Below are 17,071 nucleotides of genomic sequence, written 5' to 3'. Positions count from 1 at the left end.
AGCTCTTATAATTGTTTAACGTTTTTTAAAAAGGCACTTAAAATAGTCATTCGGGTTGTGACTAACTCTAGATTTTGAAGCCTACTGAATGGAATTTCTTCAGCATGTAGCATTTATCAAAAATGTCTACTTGGGGGAAACCACCTATTAAAAGTGTTTTACTAAAACTTCCTTTCTGCATGCAGTCTCTCTGTGCTAGTTAATATCATCAAGGGAGCCATTGCCTGGCAGAATGCAATTTAAACTCTATTAAAATGATTACTTGGCATTGAAAATGATAGATACTGACCAGAATTATAATATCACATTACAAAAGACAGGTTCTTTGCATAGACTTTTCTCATGGGCATAAAATAAACCCTGGGAACATTCCCAATGGAATTGGGTCACTTATGGATTACATTTATAAATAGAAGGATTGCAGTTCATATTTTAAAACTATTAATACATTGAGTAGGGCGATCTAGTAAGTATGTAGCCAGGTCATGACTGGAAATTGATTGACATACAGTATTTGCATAGTTTCTCTTGCCACTGACATAAAGAGCACTTAATTTTAGAATGACGTTTTTGACACCTGAAAGTGATTATACATCTAGCAATCATCTGTTGTTTCCCACACATGCTGACCATTGCCTTTCCATTTTTTTTCTCATAGAAATATTGTTATTATAGTTATGAAAGATGGTGACTGACTTTGAGCTAGGCCAACCTACCTCACATGGATGTTGTTGTGGGGGAAACAGGACAATGAAGGAGCACTAAGTATGTATGCTGCCTTGAGATATAAAAAGGACATAGACAAGATTAAAAAGAGATCTTTAAAAATCTAAATTATGTGTTTATTCTGTGAAATTGTTATATAGAATTTAGATTTTTGTTTGCTTTGAACTATTTTTAATAATTACTTTAATTACTTATTTTTAATATAGGGACAGAGCCATTCATCGGTTTGGTGTTTTGTTTTTTAAATTAAAGGTCACCAAAATAATTTGCAGAGATATTACAGTAAAAGTAGTGGAAACCTTTAAAGCAGTGGTTCTCGACCTTTCTAATGCCGCAATCCCTTAATACAGTTCCTCATGTTGTGGTGACCCCCAACCATAAGTCTAGCACCAATTCTCCCAACAGAGCTTTAAGCTGATTGGCAGGAAGGTCAGAGGGATAACCCCAATGTAAATGCCTGATTGGTTGGATTGTAAAAATATGTTCCAAGGCGCCAGAATAGAAGCTTTAGTTCCTAACACGATGGGAAATTTGTCTTTTCCCATGGTCTTAGGCGACCCCTGTGAAATGTCCATTCGACCCCCAAAGGTGTCCCGACCCCCAGGTTGAGACCCACTGCTTTAAAGGATCACTATTGGAAGCTAAACAGGATGAGCCATTTATTTATTTATTTGTTTGTTTATTATTTATTTATTTACTTACTTACTTACCTTTTATTAAATTTATAAGCCGCCTTTCTCCTAGTGGGCTCAGGGAGACATACAACAATATAAGTACAATGATAAAAAATACAATTTTAAAACCCAATATTAAACATTCCTAGCCATGGCTAGGACATGGAAGGGGAAATTACCTGAGAATTCCAGGGCTACTGAGTAGTCTGGGAGATAAACATCAATCCCCCAAAAATGGTTCTATAAAGTTGTCCAGTAAATTAGCAGTTTTGGCTGGTATTTGTAACAGTTGTATAGCAGGAAGGGAAGGGAAGAATAGTGATCGCTTCCAGGGCAGGCAAGTGCAGGTCGAATTGAACTAAGGCACCTTTAATTCTGCCATATTGTTCACTACCCTTCGTTAAAACCAAAGTTTTCCCTTACAGATCCACATTGCTTATCTAAATGGACAAACCATATCTAAATTACAACAATGAGTATCACTACATTTTATTCAATCCATGACATTTCCTGGCTCTAACAGTGAGGTGCAAACTAAGGAAGTACATCTGAAGGCATGTGTAATTTTCTAATGTGCAGAGGTTAAATATGGGCAGAAAGTAAACTCTGGATGTGCTTTTCCAAATGCAGTAAGTGAGGTTGAATGCGTATAGTTTTAGAAGAGATGTATGCGTGTGTGCATATAGACATACAGTTTATTTATTTATTTATTTGTTTGTTTGTTTGTTTACTTACACATATGGGATATATACATAGGATTAAATAGTATATTTTGGATGTTCAGCAGTAGTAAATAGATAGGAAAATTGTATTTCGTTGAGGCGTTTGAAGCGAGGAAAGGCCAGGCACCAGCACCCTAACCCTAAATTCTTAATGTGATATTAAGTTTGCCAGACCCACCCAGTCACATGACCACCCAATTACATGGTCATCAATCCAGCCCCACCCAGTCACATGATCATCAAGCCAACCCCACCCAGTCAAGTGACCAGAAAGCCACTCCCATCTGGTCACATGACCATCAAGCCACTCCCACCCAGTCACATGACCATCAAGCCACACCCACAAAATAAGCCATGCCCACAAAGTGGTAGTAAAAAAAATTGGAATCCACCCAATGATAATCTATACATGTGATGGCAAACCTATGGCAAGTCATATCGGATGGCACATGAGGCATTGCCCTATGTCAGCTCCAGGGTCCATATGCACACTATCCAGCTAATTTTCAGCCTTGGTGAAGCCATTTCACCCTCCGGAGGGTTCAGGGAAAATGCCCAACAAGCAAACCGGAAGTTTGGAAAAACAAACGTCCCATTGTGCTGGGGGTTGGGGGGGGTTTTGCACTCTGGAGGATTCAGGGAAGCTTCTTGAAGCCCGGAGTGCAAAAAACAGCATAGTGGCCAAAACAGGTCCATTTTCTGAACTTCCAGTTTGCTTGTTGGGCTGTTTTCCCACCATCTCAGGCTTCAGTGAAGCCTGTGTGCATGCACGAGGATGGGAAAGATTGTGCATATGTGCAGGGGCAGCACAGGGGGCGTGTGCACATGCATGGGGAGGAGGGAATGGGTGCGTGCTAGCACATGGACACACTCCTTTTTGGCACGTGAACCAAAAAAGATTTGCCATCATTGACCTATACCTTCAATGGCTTTTATATTATTGCTATAACGGCTAATTGTTTCTTTTATTATCGCAGCTACCTTAAGAGCGATTTGACCATTATGGCTTTCTTGAGATTATTTCAAACAAACAAACAAAAAAAAAGCTGGTTCTTGGATGTAAGGCATAAAAATGCCTGCATATTTTTCATTGACAAATTCAATTTATTGGGATGTAGGAATGGAAATATTGCATAACAAATAAATTTTCCCAGCCTAAGTTTGGGCAGAAATTCTAAGAATTCTCAATTACCATGGATAAGTTTCTTTTTAAAAATGGAAATAAAATGATTATTAGAATAATTTAACTTTTATGATAGTTTACATGTATTCATTGCCTACACTGCTGCTTGAGACTTTAATTGACTTATACTGCCTTGGTCAAGTGAGAGAGTAATATTAAATATTTTAAATGTGGTTTCTTCATTGGAGATGCATAACCTAATTCACTTTGCTCTTACAATTCCCATCATAAATTTGCAAGCAGAAAAGGTTTAGCTTACATGTGTTTTAGTAAGGAGAGCCTTCAAGAACAGAATAGGTAAACCATTCCGACCTTGACTGCAGAAAATACAACTTCAGCAACAGAGAGGTCAATTCCTGGAATGCACTACCTGACTCTGTTACATCCTGAAACCCCCAAAACTACTGTCCCTGTCCTAACGTTCCCTTTTATTGGTACTCATTTTCTGTGTTCATATCCATGTTTTATACTTATACCTGTTTTCTCATAAATGTTTGACTAACTGAAATAAAATAAATAAATAATTCTTCAACAAGCAAAAATCATTCAGGGATGCTTGCATTCTAGGGAAAAACATTATCTAAGGGAAACAGATTATCAATGGATCCTTTCCAGCTCAATTTTGGAATCGCCATAATATCCTTATTTGTTTTAAAGCAAAAACAATGACTCTAAGAGGAAAGTGACACTTTGTTCATTTACTGATAGTGGGAGATTAATTAATATACTCATTACATTTAAAAGCCTGGATGTACCTGTCTTCCCACAGAGATACCCACAGCGCAATCAGTGGTAATTTAAAAATCAATTTCCCTTCCATAGTAATTAAATGTGTCCACTTAAGCAGATATAATTGATAGTGCTTGCAACTAATTTCAAAGCAGGGGATCTTCAGGGATTCTATAAAAGATTAGTAGATATGAGCTCAGCTTTTGCTTTCAGGAAACAAAAAGGAATGAATGGCAACTAAATTGTTGGTTCTGTGCTATTGTTTGAACTGTCTGTGATAGATGTCACACGTCCAAGAGCATCAGATACAATGAAGGTTGAAGCATTCTGACGGTGTGTGACAGCATTCCTGAGAATGGGACTCTAACTCAATTCAAGCATGGATAACGGAAACAGTCACTGCTTCGCTAATCTTTGTATGTACTTAACTCTGTTTATAGCTGTATAAAAAAATTGGACTGCTAGACAACCCGGATCATTTTGCACCCTAGGGTTACAGCTCTATGAGTATCCAGAGGCTCATTTCAACTCAAATAACTTTTCCAGGAACCAATGGTAGATGTAACCTACTTACAATAGCCATGGTTGCATCATAGAGAAGCAAAGGAGTTTCTCTAGCTCAGTTGAGCAGTCCCAAATCCAAAATTCAATGCCACCAAAAACTATCTTTCCAGACCTCTCTAATTACTATTGCTATAATTGCTGTTGAGTTCTGGTACTGAAGAGTCAGGAGGCAAGTTCAGTGACAACAGCTCTTTATTAGGTTAAGCAGAAACTCCAGCAAAAGCCCAGCCAGCGGTTCCCATTTAAAGAGAGAGCTCCGGCTGGGAAAAACCAAACAGTGATCTTTACTCTCCCACTCAATAGAGTGGACCTATTTGGAAACTGGCTAGCTAAAATGCAACTCCCAGGACACAACAATTGCTATATTGCTATTGCTGAAAATTGTGAATCATAATCACACATTTGCCAACTACTTTTTAGCCTAGCATATTATACAAACCCAGCCTTCGTGGGTTTTTGATTCAGTTTATCATGCAAACTCAAAATGTGTGTCACTTGCATAAATCATGATTCAGTTAGCCAAAGGTAAACAAGTCATACAAACACAAGCATAAAGCCAAACAATATAAATTTCCCCTCCTCAACAGTGATTACTGAAATAAATTCTCATATAATGAACTCCTCATGCCCAGTCTTCTTAAAAGGGATGGTTTGAATTAAATTGATCCATATGGTTACAGTGCTAACTAAACTATTTAAAATCCCCAGATGTGCCATATAGTTATCCTATCAGCTTTTACCAAAGGTTTAGGTAGGTGTCCTGAATGACATTTTCCTGTCCGAATTTGCAAAGGAATCTATTATTTCATTATTTTGACAGGTCTTTGAATTCTCCTTTTTTCTTCTTCTTTTAATCCTAATGCCTTTTGCCCACTGAAATAAGTAAAGAAATGCTGCCTGTATTCAAAGTGCCCATAAATATTTTTAGCTATTTTACCCTTGCTAATTTAAATTCTTCTATAAATAAATTTGGGATGGCAATGTACCGTGTGATATATGTTCAGCTACCTTGAACAAGCCATTATTCAGAATCTCTGAAAACAAGGGGGTTTGACTTGATTTCCAGCATTGTCAAGCTAAAGAATAGTGAATTTGCACAGGCAGTAAATTTTGTGCCTTGCAAACTGGGGCTGAGGACAGTCCTCTGGAGATGGGATTGCCATTTTTTTTCAATATGATTATCATAGATTTAGGCTTATAAATTATACCTGTAGATTTTTCTGCTATCTTTGTTATTATGAATTTCCAACATCCAAGGTGTAATGCCAACAGCACATTTGTGACTTCCCAAGAATAAGGGAAGTCATATTAGGGTTTGCTTTTAAATATACTGTACTGTATTTTATATTTATGTAGTCTACCTACTTATCTATTTTTGTTACAAGTGTGTCTGCCAAGTATGGATGCAATTGAGTTCTTATTAATCTAGTTAGCATAGATTAATGGAGGTCTCCACCTCCTTTGCTTTTCATTCTTTAATCATCTGCTTCAGATAAAGTATTAGTTCTCTAATACTTCTCATTTCAGATGTCCAGGGTATATTTTAAAAAATGCTATTTCATTTCTTCTACTGAGAGATAGGCTAGATTCACATAGTTTAAAATACCACAAGGTGGCTTATTTTGTCTTGGCTTAACATGTGAAGTGAATCCAAACACTTTAATTAACAGAACATAATTTGGTTTAATTTATTATGTGACCCCAGCCAATTACTGGTACACTTTAGTCAATAAACTAAAGTTAAAGAAACCACGACTTAGAATCATGCATTCTGCTTCTGTGTCCTTCTGTAAGGAAATTTGAACTGACAGTGAGGTTTCTGAAAGTAATTTCGACTTAGGTTTCCAATAAATTTAATAACTTAAGTTATAAAAATGCAAAATGCATTTTAGAGTACTATCTGTTATGCCAGCTCAAATTCAGTTAACAAAGGAGGAGACTTTTGTAAAATCTGATATTTGTATAATCTTAAATGGAATGTAGGCGTTGACTGCAGACAGACATTCAAATTATGCTCTATCAGATGCTGAAATGGTTTGATTGCTTCTAAGGGAGTAGAGAGGAACAAACAATTATTTATCTGACATTCATGAAAATATAAAATCTGTCTGCTCTTCAGAACCATCTCCATCCTTACATGAAAGACATCAATTCCTCAAGAAGAGAGAAAGTTTTCATATAAAAGTTAAGAGAAAATGAGATGAAGTACACTTTTTAAAAAAATTAACAAATGCCACTTTGAGTGAAATTTTCTTGCAGTTTGAAAAGTTGAAATCTCAGGGTACAAAATCCCAGCTTCAATAAATCTTCTTGTATCACTGTAAGATACCATTGATGAATGTCTAATTTTAATATCCAGAGAGTCCGAGAAATCAAAAGCAAATTGGTTAGATAGAACATCAAGTATTCCATGCTATATAGTGTTTTCAAAAAAACAGCAAGCACCCACAATTGTTATCTTTTTTAAAAATAATGAAATCTTTTAGTGAAAAAAAGTAGCCCTAAGATAGAAATTTCCAGGCCCTTATAATTGCTTTTTTAAAATCTTAGTTCAGCCTCTAAAATTCTCACAAGACGTTGTAGAAAGTTAACACCCACCTCTCTCCTAGAATAATAAAATATTTTAGGAAATATTAAATATTAAAAAGGCAGAATATTATATTTCCTTAAGAGAAACTTCAGCCAAACTTAGTGCAGACAAACCACTAGGATTTGTACTTTTGCCTATAGAGCCAACTAGGATCCCTACATAACCCTACATAACCCATGGTCCCATGGGAATCTGACAATATATATACTCTTGCACAGGAACAGGAAGTTCAGGTGCAAAGCCGAAGAGAAGGTATAAATACCTTCTACTCTCAACTCCATTTTGCTCAGCTGCTCAGAACCCAGGTGGTTCTGCTTCATCATTGAACCTCTTTCCAATCAGCCTCCATTTTGGCTCCAGTGCCTTTTTCCCAGCTTGGAATTGAACCAAATGGATATTGCTTCCCACATGGTGAACCTGTACTTACATCAGGTATGATTCCATAACATTAATGAATGATTGTGCCAAAATATTGCCTGCCTTTTAATGTAATAAACAATCCAAATCTACCAAGAAAGCATTAGAACCTGGTAAAAGTTTATTTCCACAGGCTAATATGGCTTCAGAAGAATTAATTTTAGTATGAAAATTCTTGGATACCTAAATGTCTCCTTTATAAAAATATATAATCATAATTTTAAGTATAATTCAAGAAATGCTTATTTGTTTATAAAGGGAGATATATGGATATTGAAATAGCTCCTTATTATTACTGTTTTAAATATAATAGGATGCTAGTAAGACATATTTGAGAATGAGGCTTGCTGAGCATAGTGGGCCAATATGTACATTGTGTTAAACCATGTTTATTTTATGATTTATTATATAGTCATTCTCAGATTATACAATTACTTGCATTATCTCAATTTTAAGCAAAATTAGTTATTTTGTTATTAAGTGAAGAACAAATTGCTGAGCATGGCAGAAATGTATTTTAACTATATTAAAAGGTGCCTTCCGCTGGTTATGCGCATATCTCTGTAAGCCAAAACCTAGATAAATCCTGTGGAGTCTGTGCATGTATGTGGTTTGAGAAAATGTGAACAAAATGGCATAATGTCTTTATTACACTACACAAGAACTGACTACTACTCAAGATTGCATTTAGAATACTGTAATGTAGATGACTGAAAAATATTGTATACTGTACTGTACTACAGTATACTGTATATGCAAAACATTCGTAAGAAATTTTTAACAAATGCAGTACCTGCTTTTACATCCTATGTCCAGCAGAGGGAAGCAGCTATTATTTCAATTTATCATTTCACAATACAGTAAACCTTTGAAGGCTCATGAGATGTGGATAGAGTAGCTACAGCATTTTCAGCATTGATCAATCATTTTCTTCAAAATACTTGTAAGAGTATAACACGTGTTTATATAGATGTTTAGTGTCTTGCATTCTGTTTATTTTATTGACCACCTCTAAGACTGTGCTAACAATTCTAGTTCCAATTACAATAGACCTACTCTAGAAAATAATATAGCAACATCTCTTTATATGAGCGGGATTGGCTCAGCTATGTAGTTATCTTGGCAGCAAGAGAAAAATGGCAAGCTACTGCCATCTTTCAGATTTTCTGACTTCTCTCTATAATTTACAGCCATAGAATTTGCTAATACTGTACTACAGTGAATTCCAAGTACTAATCAGCTGTGATCTTTACAGCAGCCAAATTAACCTGGATTTTCAAACCTTGCTTTTAAAGCATGGGAATACCAACCCATTGGGTGGCTAATTGTATACAAATAAATGCACGATTAGTAACACTTGGAATATGGAACATATTCATTATCTGTCTTGTAGCATTGACAGCAGTTTGATGTTGTCTTCTTCATTCCACACCCCAATTCCAATTTTTATTTTAAAAAATATTTAAAAAATAAATAATAATATTTTTTAAAGCTCCTAATCATTTTTATTGCTCTTCGGTGCATTCTTTCTAGTCTCAACATCTTTTTTGTGTGTCTGTCGTGCTGCTGACCAAAACTGGATTCAGCGTTCCAGATCTGGTCTTACCAAAGCAGTATAAAGTGATGCTAACACTTCACATGCTCTGTCCCTCTACTGATGCATCCTCAGATCGTATTGGCTTTTTGGCGGCAACAGGAGCACACTCACTGGTCGCTTGGTTAGGAAATTATTGAGCATTGGAGGTCCACGCATTTTAAAGTAGCTGAGGTTGAGAAATCCTGACATGGACCTAAGGGTTGCCATTCAACTGGGATGCAGCAAAGGAAAAGGCTTGCAGCCTCCTCGTGCTCCTCCCCTACTTTTACTTAAAGGAGTCGCATTTTCGTAGCAAAACACCCGGGAACTATAGAAAGGCGCTATTATCCGCTCTTTCCCTCCTCCCTTCGCCCTCCCTCTTATTTCCTATTGGTGGAGAGGGTCTGACGTCAAACTCTCCGCGAGCGAGTGGAAATCGAAGAACGGAAGTAATTATGAGATTCGGTGAACTGACGGGCAATTCCATTTGATGAGGGGAGAGAAGGGGGGGGGGAGGAAAACCTCCCTATCGTGAACCCGGAAGAGGTTGACCAACTCTAGCAGGGATTTTTTTTTCGCAAGGGGGCAAGATGGCTGCGCCGGTAGGATCTGTTCTGCAGCAACCGGAGTCTCTTCCTCCGCCCAAGAAGATCGTAGCCCCCACAGTGTCTCAGATTAACGCGGAGTTCGTAACGCAGGTAAAGGCTGCGGCCGGAGCGGAGCCTGCGCTGGAGCCCCGGACTGAACTGGGTTTGGGAAGGAGAGGCGTAGCTTTGCTTTGGTCCAGGGCTTCTTGGAAACCTCTTCCACCTCCCCTTATATCTAGAAGAAAGGAGAAATTTCCTGACAGTTAGAACAATTGATCGGTGGAACAACTTGCCTCCAGACCTTGAAGAAGAGATCGGGGAACCATTTGTCTGAAATGGTATAGAATAAAATAAGATAGGAATAGAATTGGGATGGGATAAAGATAGGATTGGGATAGGAATAAAATTATTTATTGGTAAAGTCTAATTAGTCACACAAGAAATTTGTCTCCAGTGCATAAGCTCTTGGTTGGTATACATAAAACAATAGTGATAGACCATTACCATAGTCATTGTAAAATATATATTCATCATAAATAATAAACAATTCACTCAATACTGTCAAACTATTTCCTAAGTCTGCACTACTATAACTACTAGTTTTTTATCATCATTCCCATCACCCATTTCCTCCACTTATGACGGTAAAACTGTAACTTGTTGTTTGTATCCTTAACATTAAGAGTCTATGGAGAGGGGTGGCATACAAATCTAATAAATAAATAAATATTTTAATTAATATTGATTGTTTCCCCATTGCTTATTTGACCCCTATGACAGTCATTAAGTGTTGTAAGTCATGATTCTTGACAACTGTATATTTTCTTTTATGTACACTGAGAGAATATGCACCAAAGACAAATTCCTTGTGTGTCCAATCACATTGGCCAATAAAATTCTCTTCTATTCTAAACATTAGATACATCATTTAGTGATAGTCATGGATAGTTAACAAGCAAACAACATAAATCATACTAGGATACTAAGTAGACAATATAAATCATAAGAGCTTCCAGCCCAAGCATGGGATAGTGGTGGTTGGACTAGAAGACCTCCAAGATCCCTTCCACCTCTTATTCTGTTCTATTATAAGCATAATAAATTTTCATATAACTTAATCCTGATATCTTTTGTTTAGAGATTTTAATGCAGTTATTTGTTGCAACACAGACAGAATTGTGTGTGGGGATTTAGGGTCAAATCAAAGGTTGACACATTCTGTTGCTTTATTCTATTTCTGGATAAGCAACTTTATGCAAAGCATAAAAAAGAAGTATAATAGGTTGTTAAAGCAAGTGATTACAATTTTAGATATATGATTAAAATTGGCCACATTGAATAAGAAAGGAACAAAATCATGCTCTTACAGAAAGCTAGTTTTACTGTAATTGATTATCATTCATTTATAGATTATATACCTAGTTCTCTGGCCATTGCTAAAATCCCTGCTATTGCATTCTTGATATCCAGCTTTTTTTAAAAAAAAACACACCTTGGGGAAAAGAGAGTCCGCCACTTCTTGAGGCAAGCTGTATCATTTTTTTAAAAAGATTTAGTTTTTAGAAAATTATTTCTGGTTCTAATTAAAACCCGTTGTTTTTACATTCTATGGAACAAATCTGAACATGCCGATCTTATATCTGACAGTCCTTTGGACACATGAAAAGAGTTTTCATAATTCCCACGCTTCTTCTTTCCAGTTGTCATGCTAGATTACTTATCAAATGAAAATTACAGTTAGTCCTTGAGTTACGACCACGATTGAGCCCAAAATTTATGTTGCCAAGTGAAATATTTGTTCAGGGTGTTTGCCCCATTTTATGACATTTCTTGTGACTAATAAATGAATCATTGTGTTTGTTAAGTTAGTAATATGGTTGTTAAGTGAATTTGGTTTCTACATTGACTTTGCCTGTCAGAAGGTTGAGACATGGCAAATGTCATAAATATGAACCAGTTGCCAAGCACCTGAATTTTGATCAAGTGACCACGGGGATTTTTGCAACGATCGCAAGTGTGAAAAACAGTCATAAATCTTTTTTTTGTAACTTGAATTGTCACTAAATGAACTATTGTAAATTGAAGACTACCTGTATAATGTCCCAAAAGTTGAAATACAAACTAGTCCAAGAGTGAGCTACTAGATTAAACTATTTAATATGTCTTCATCTTTTAATACTCTTTTAATCTCACATAACAATATACAGTGGTGCTTCTACTTAATAACACCTCTACTTAAGAACTTTTCAACATAAGAACTGGGTGCTCAAGATTTTTTTGCCTCTAGTTAAGAACCATTTCTACCCAAGCCCAGAAAAATTTCCCAGGAAATTTGAGAGTGGCACGAAGGCCCAGCCAGTTTCCTGCCATTCCCCCTTTAATCCAGGCCATCTTGGGCTTTTCCGGGCTGCCAGAAGAGCTTTTCAGTGGCGCTTAAAGAGGCTTTGGGAGCACAGAGTGAACAGAGCGTTTTCCTTTCTCTGGGCGCTTGGAGAGGGAATAAACCACTTTGCTGTGGTGACTCCTTCGCGCTGCCTCCCATACACCTGGCATGAGGTTACATCGCAAAGTATCTAGGCACGGAAAGGCAAAAGGGGGTATTCACCTCACTTCCTTCCTTCGGCAGCGATTGTCCTCCTTCTCTTATTCTTCCTCCTCCTCCTCCTCCACCCACCAAAATTCCGAGCTTTTATTTCTTTCCTAATGGGTTTGCACACATTATTTCCTTTTACATTGATTACTATGGGAAAAATTGCTTCTACCTAAGAACATTTCTACTGGTCACGGAACGAATTAAGTTCTTAAGTAGAGGTACCACAGTATATTTAACATTGTAAATACAGCGCTTACAGTGTATATGAATAGTATAATTGAATGATGTAACCTTTTATTTTTCAGCTGGCAAACAAATATTGGGCACCACATGTCAAGAAAAAGCTGCCATTTGAGTCAAGGGTAATTGTTTAAATATAATGTTTAGTAATTTCTTCTTGACAATAGATATCAAAAATAAAAAAAAGGTTTAATTTGATAAAAAGCAATAACAATCTATTTTTTGTAGTTTATATCTGTTTTGTAGTTTATATCTTAATATTTGAAGAGTAAAATATTAATTTTTACTCTTAAAATTACCTAGCAAAAATTTTCATTTTGAAATTTTTTTAATTTACAGTCTTATTTTTAACAAGATGCTTGTAAAATTTCTGTAGTAATTGAAAAATAATTGTAATAACAGCACTGGAAGATTTATTTCTTATTTAGTTCCTTTGAAATACACATTACTGGGAAAAGAGACATACATGACAATCGTTTTACTAGACATTTGATTCTTTTTCTTATTTCTTTTAGGTTATTGAAGATGTGTATGGAAAAGAAATTGTTATGTCAAAGTATGTACTATATACTTTATGAAAAACTGCCAGACTGCTTATTTTATAGATACATTTTATGTATTTTAAGTAATGACAGCATAATAAAAAATGACCTGATGTGAGCTTTTTTCTTCTATAAATTGTCCTGCATGAGTAATTTTATTAACTGGAATAAATAAAGTAATCCAAATCAGCCCTTTATGAAACATATTTGTGTAGAAAATCTATTATAAATCATTAGATAACATTGTAATTGTTCAAGATAGCATAACAACTATATTGCAAGGTGTTTCTTCAGAAAGGATAAAGGTACCAGTCTTTTGAGCAGAAATTGTGTACGTTGCCCAGAATCATATGCAAGTGAGATGGCCAATTATTTACATTAACAAATAAATTTCCCTCCCACCAAATGTTGCTTATACCACAGTTCTAGGCAGCAGAGCTCATAATGAGGGATATAAAAGTAGGCTGAGCTATTCTTCTTTACTGATTTTGGAGTGACAAATGTATTTTTTTTATTGATTTCAGATTTGCTATTAGAAAGATTATGCTTCTAGAATTTAGGTAAGTTTTCCCCCCACAAAAAATAAATTTAAATTATGAACTCATTATAGAATGAGTTGATGCTAGCTCCAAATCTGATGGCAGGTAATCTGGTATAGCATAGTTTGTTATGAATTCCCGAATGAACTTTTCTTAAACTATTTACTCTTTAGCACAGGCGGTTTGCATTAAGAGAACTGGAGGGTTGTGTGAATTTATGGGTTTGATTCCAAAATTATACTGTACTTCAGAATGTACAGCAGAGAAAACTTAACACCTCCTTTTAAAGTTTGCTTGTTAAACATTTGCAAAAGATGATCACATGACCGCAGGAAACTGTAACCATCATCAATGTGAGTCAGTTGCCATGCATCCAAATGTAAATAATGTGACTATGGTTATGCTGCAGTGTCATAAGTGAAAAGTGGTCATAAGTCCCTTTTTTCAATGCCATTGTAACTTCAAACAATCATTAAAAAAACTGTTGTAGGTTTGTTGATCGAGGACCACACACACATACACACTTATGTTCTGGTATCAACATTGTTTAAAAATACTGGTGTACCATATACACTGCTCAAAAAAAATAAAGGGAACATTTAAACAACACAATATAACTCCAAGTAAATCAAACTTCTGTGAAATCAAACTGTCCACTTAGGAACCAACACTGATTGACAATCAGTTTCATTTTGTTGTCAGTGCATTCAACTTTGTACAGAACAAAGTATTCAATGAGAATATTTCATTCATTTACATCTAGGATGTGTTATTTGAGTGTTTTTAAAATAATACTGGGTTTTATAGACTAGTACTTTAATTTTTTTTAATTAATTGGATTTAAATTATTATATTGTATTCTTTTTTGTGTATTGTAAGCTGCTGCAAGTCCTCAAAGAGGGGTGGCATATAAATACAAACAAATAAATAAATAAGTTACAAGGCTTATAGAAAAAATTTCATAAACAATTGCATTGCTGATCTCTTGATTAGTGACATACAAGACAAATGGTCACTATTTTCTTCCCCTTCATTTCAGCCAGTACCTGGAAAATTACCTGTGGGTGAATTATGCTCCTGAATTGTCTAGCAAAGCTTATTTGATGTCCATCTGTTGTATGGTGAATGAAAAGTTCAGAGAAAATGTTCCAGCTTGGGAGGTAATAAACTTCTGTCATAATAAGCAGAAACTTTGATTTTTAATTTTAATTTTTCTTATGATATTGACAAAATTGAACGGGTCCAAAGATGGGCTACAAGAATGGTGGAAAATCTTAAGCATAAAACGTATCAGGAAAGACTTAATGAACTCAATCTGTATAGTCTGGAGGACAGAAGGAAAAGGGGGGACATGATCGAAACATTTAAATATGTTAAAGAGTTAAATAAGGTTCAGGAGGGAAGTGTTTTTAATAGGAAAGTGAACACAAGAACAAGGGGACACAATCTGAAGTTAGTTGGGGGAAAGATCAAAAGCAACTTGAGAAAATATTATTTTACTGAAAGAGTAGTAGATACTTGGAACTAACTTCCAGCAGACGTGGTTGGTAAATCCACAGTAACTGAATTTAAACATGCCTGGGATAAACATATATCCATCCTAAGATAAAATACAGGAAATAGTATAAGGGCAGACTAGAAACATAGAAACATAGAAGTCTGACGGCAGAAAAAGACCTCCTGGTCCATTAAGTCCAATCTTCACTAATTTATCTATCAGCTCTTTATGTGGAACCGTATCAAAAGCTTTGCTGAAGTCCAGGTAGGCAATATCCATGGCACCACCTTCATCCAACACGTTTGTGACATAGTCAAAGAAATCAATTAGATTAGTCTGACATGATTTGCCTTCAGTAAAGCCATGCTGATTTGGGTCCAATAAGTTATTGTTTTTTAGGTGCTGATTTATCCTCTTTTTGAGTAGAGTCTCCCATCATTTTAACTACCACTGATGTCAAGCTAACTGGCCTGTAGTTACCAGCTTCTTCTCTACTACCTGTTAACAAGGATTGGTTAAACAAATCAGTCAGGGGGGTAGCAATGACAGAACTCTTTAAGAACTCTGGGGTGGATGCCATTTGGACCCATTGCCTTATTTATCTTTAATCGTTCAAGTTCTTCTAAGACATCGGCTTCTAAGATCACTGGAGCTGAATCTGTACAGCTGGAAGCAATGCTATATCCCTCTATAGTATTATTTTGTAAGGTGTCTTTTGAGAAAACTGAACAGAAGTAGCTATTGAAATGGTCAGTGATCTCCTTATTCCCATTAATGGACCATGAGGTGTTTTTCTGCCATCAGTCTTCTATGTTTCTTGATTACCAAATGTTAGAGTACACAATACATTGAGCGTTCCTTATCTGAAGTCACTTGCCACTATATTTTACATTGCGTAATATCTTTGGATAGTTTAAAAATGTTGGAGTGGGAGCAGAGTCAATGTGAAAAGTATTGTTTTGATAGCTGAATGCATTTTTATGCATTAGTACTTTTTTAAAAAGCTAGAATGTAATAGAAGGTTTATGCAAAATAAAGTAATACTACTCTTGAGACGTTCCCCCCTGGCGTCTTGAGAATGCACAAATTATTTTTCACTGAAAGAACCAAGCCATTCTGGGATTCGAGCCTAAGAGAGATGGAGAGGCTCTTCGGGACAAGCGAGGCAGGAGATCAGCGGCTTCCCAAGAGCGCACAAGCTTTCCATGGAGCTTCTTCTCTCCTCATGACGATGCAGCTGCCTCGGGGAAGCCTGGAATCAAGTGAGTCAGCCTCTCTTAGGCTCGAATCCCAGAATGGCTCGGTGGAGGGAGCTTGGCAGGACAGGGCCCCATAGCCTTGGCTGACTCGCTCAGTTCCAGGCATCCCAACTAGAAGCCGCCTCCCGCATCGCCTGCCGCCTGCTTCCCCGAGGCAGCTGCATCGTCCATGGCTTCTCCGCCCGGACAGCTTCTGCAGTGCAGCGTCTGGCTGCTTCGCTGCAAGGAGAGAGGAAGAAGCTCCGCAGAAAGTTTGTGCGCTCTTGGGAAGCCGCTGATCGCTTGCCTCGCTTGTCCCAAGGAGCCTCTCCGCCTCTCTTAGGCTCAAATCTCAGAATGGCTCGGTGGAGGTGTGTGAAGGGGTAGAGTTCAGGGGGGGCGGGGAGAGAGAATGCTAAGCGGAAGAATCGACAACAGTAGCTGGGCTTCTCTATCTCTCTCCTTCTTTGCCCAGTCCCCGGGCAGGGATTGCGGCGGCTTGATTTTTGGCTGGGCGCGATGGGGGAAAAGGGGTCTGTCTGTCTGTCTGTCTATCATCTGCAGTGAAGGGGGCTCCCTCTCCTGTTTGCCTCCCTCTTCCCGCACTTCTTCTGGCAGCAGGGGGAGGGGAAAAAAGGTTATTTCAGTGAAAA

The 17,071-nt window shown here is 36.9% G+C and overlaps 1 protein-coding gene across 2 annotated transcripts in view; it reads left to right on the top strand.

Annotated features, from left to right (window-relative positions):
• Positions 1-7,419: 7,419 nt before the first annotated feature.
• The window catches only part of AQR (aquarius intron-binding spliceosomal factor), a 55,596-nt gene continuing 45,944 nt past the window's right edge, over positions 7,420-17,071 (top strand). The window contains exons 1-5 of one of the 2 annotated variants that reach the window (XM_070756231.1): positions 7,420-7,620; positions 12,667-12,723; positions 13,117-13,157; positions 13,668-13,703; positions 14,722-14,842. In XM_070756231.1, the coding sequence (XP_070612332.1) occupies positions 7,579-7,620; positions 12,667-12,723; positions 13,117-13,157; positions 13,668-13,703; positions 14,722-14,842 (297 nt within the window). In that variant the 5' untranslated portion in view covers positions 7,420-7,578. Of the gene's footprint in view, positions 7,621-9,720; positions 9,880-12,666; positions 12,724-13,116; positions 13,158-13,667; positions 13,704-14,721; positions 14,843-17,071 lie in introns of those variants that run through there. The other variant, XM_070756223.1, reaches the window with a different exon arrangement.

The sequence above is a fragment of the Erythrolamprus reginae genome, chromosome 1 (assembly GCF_031021105.1).
Source record: "Erythrolamprus reginae isolate rEryReg1 chromosome 1, rEryReg1.hap1, whole genome shotgun sequence".
In the NCBI taxonomy this organism is placed as follows: domain Eukaryota; kingdom Metazoa; phylum Chordata; class Lepidosauria; order Squamata; family Dipsadidae; genus Erythrolamprus; species Erythrolamprus reginae.
Note: the sequence above shows the minus strand (reverse complement) of the source record. Positions and strands in the feature narration are given on the sequence as shown.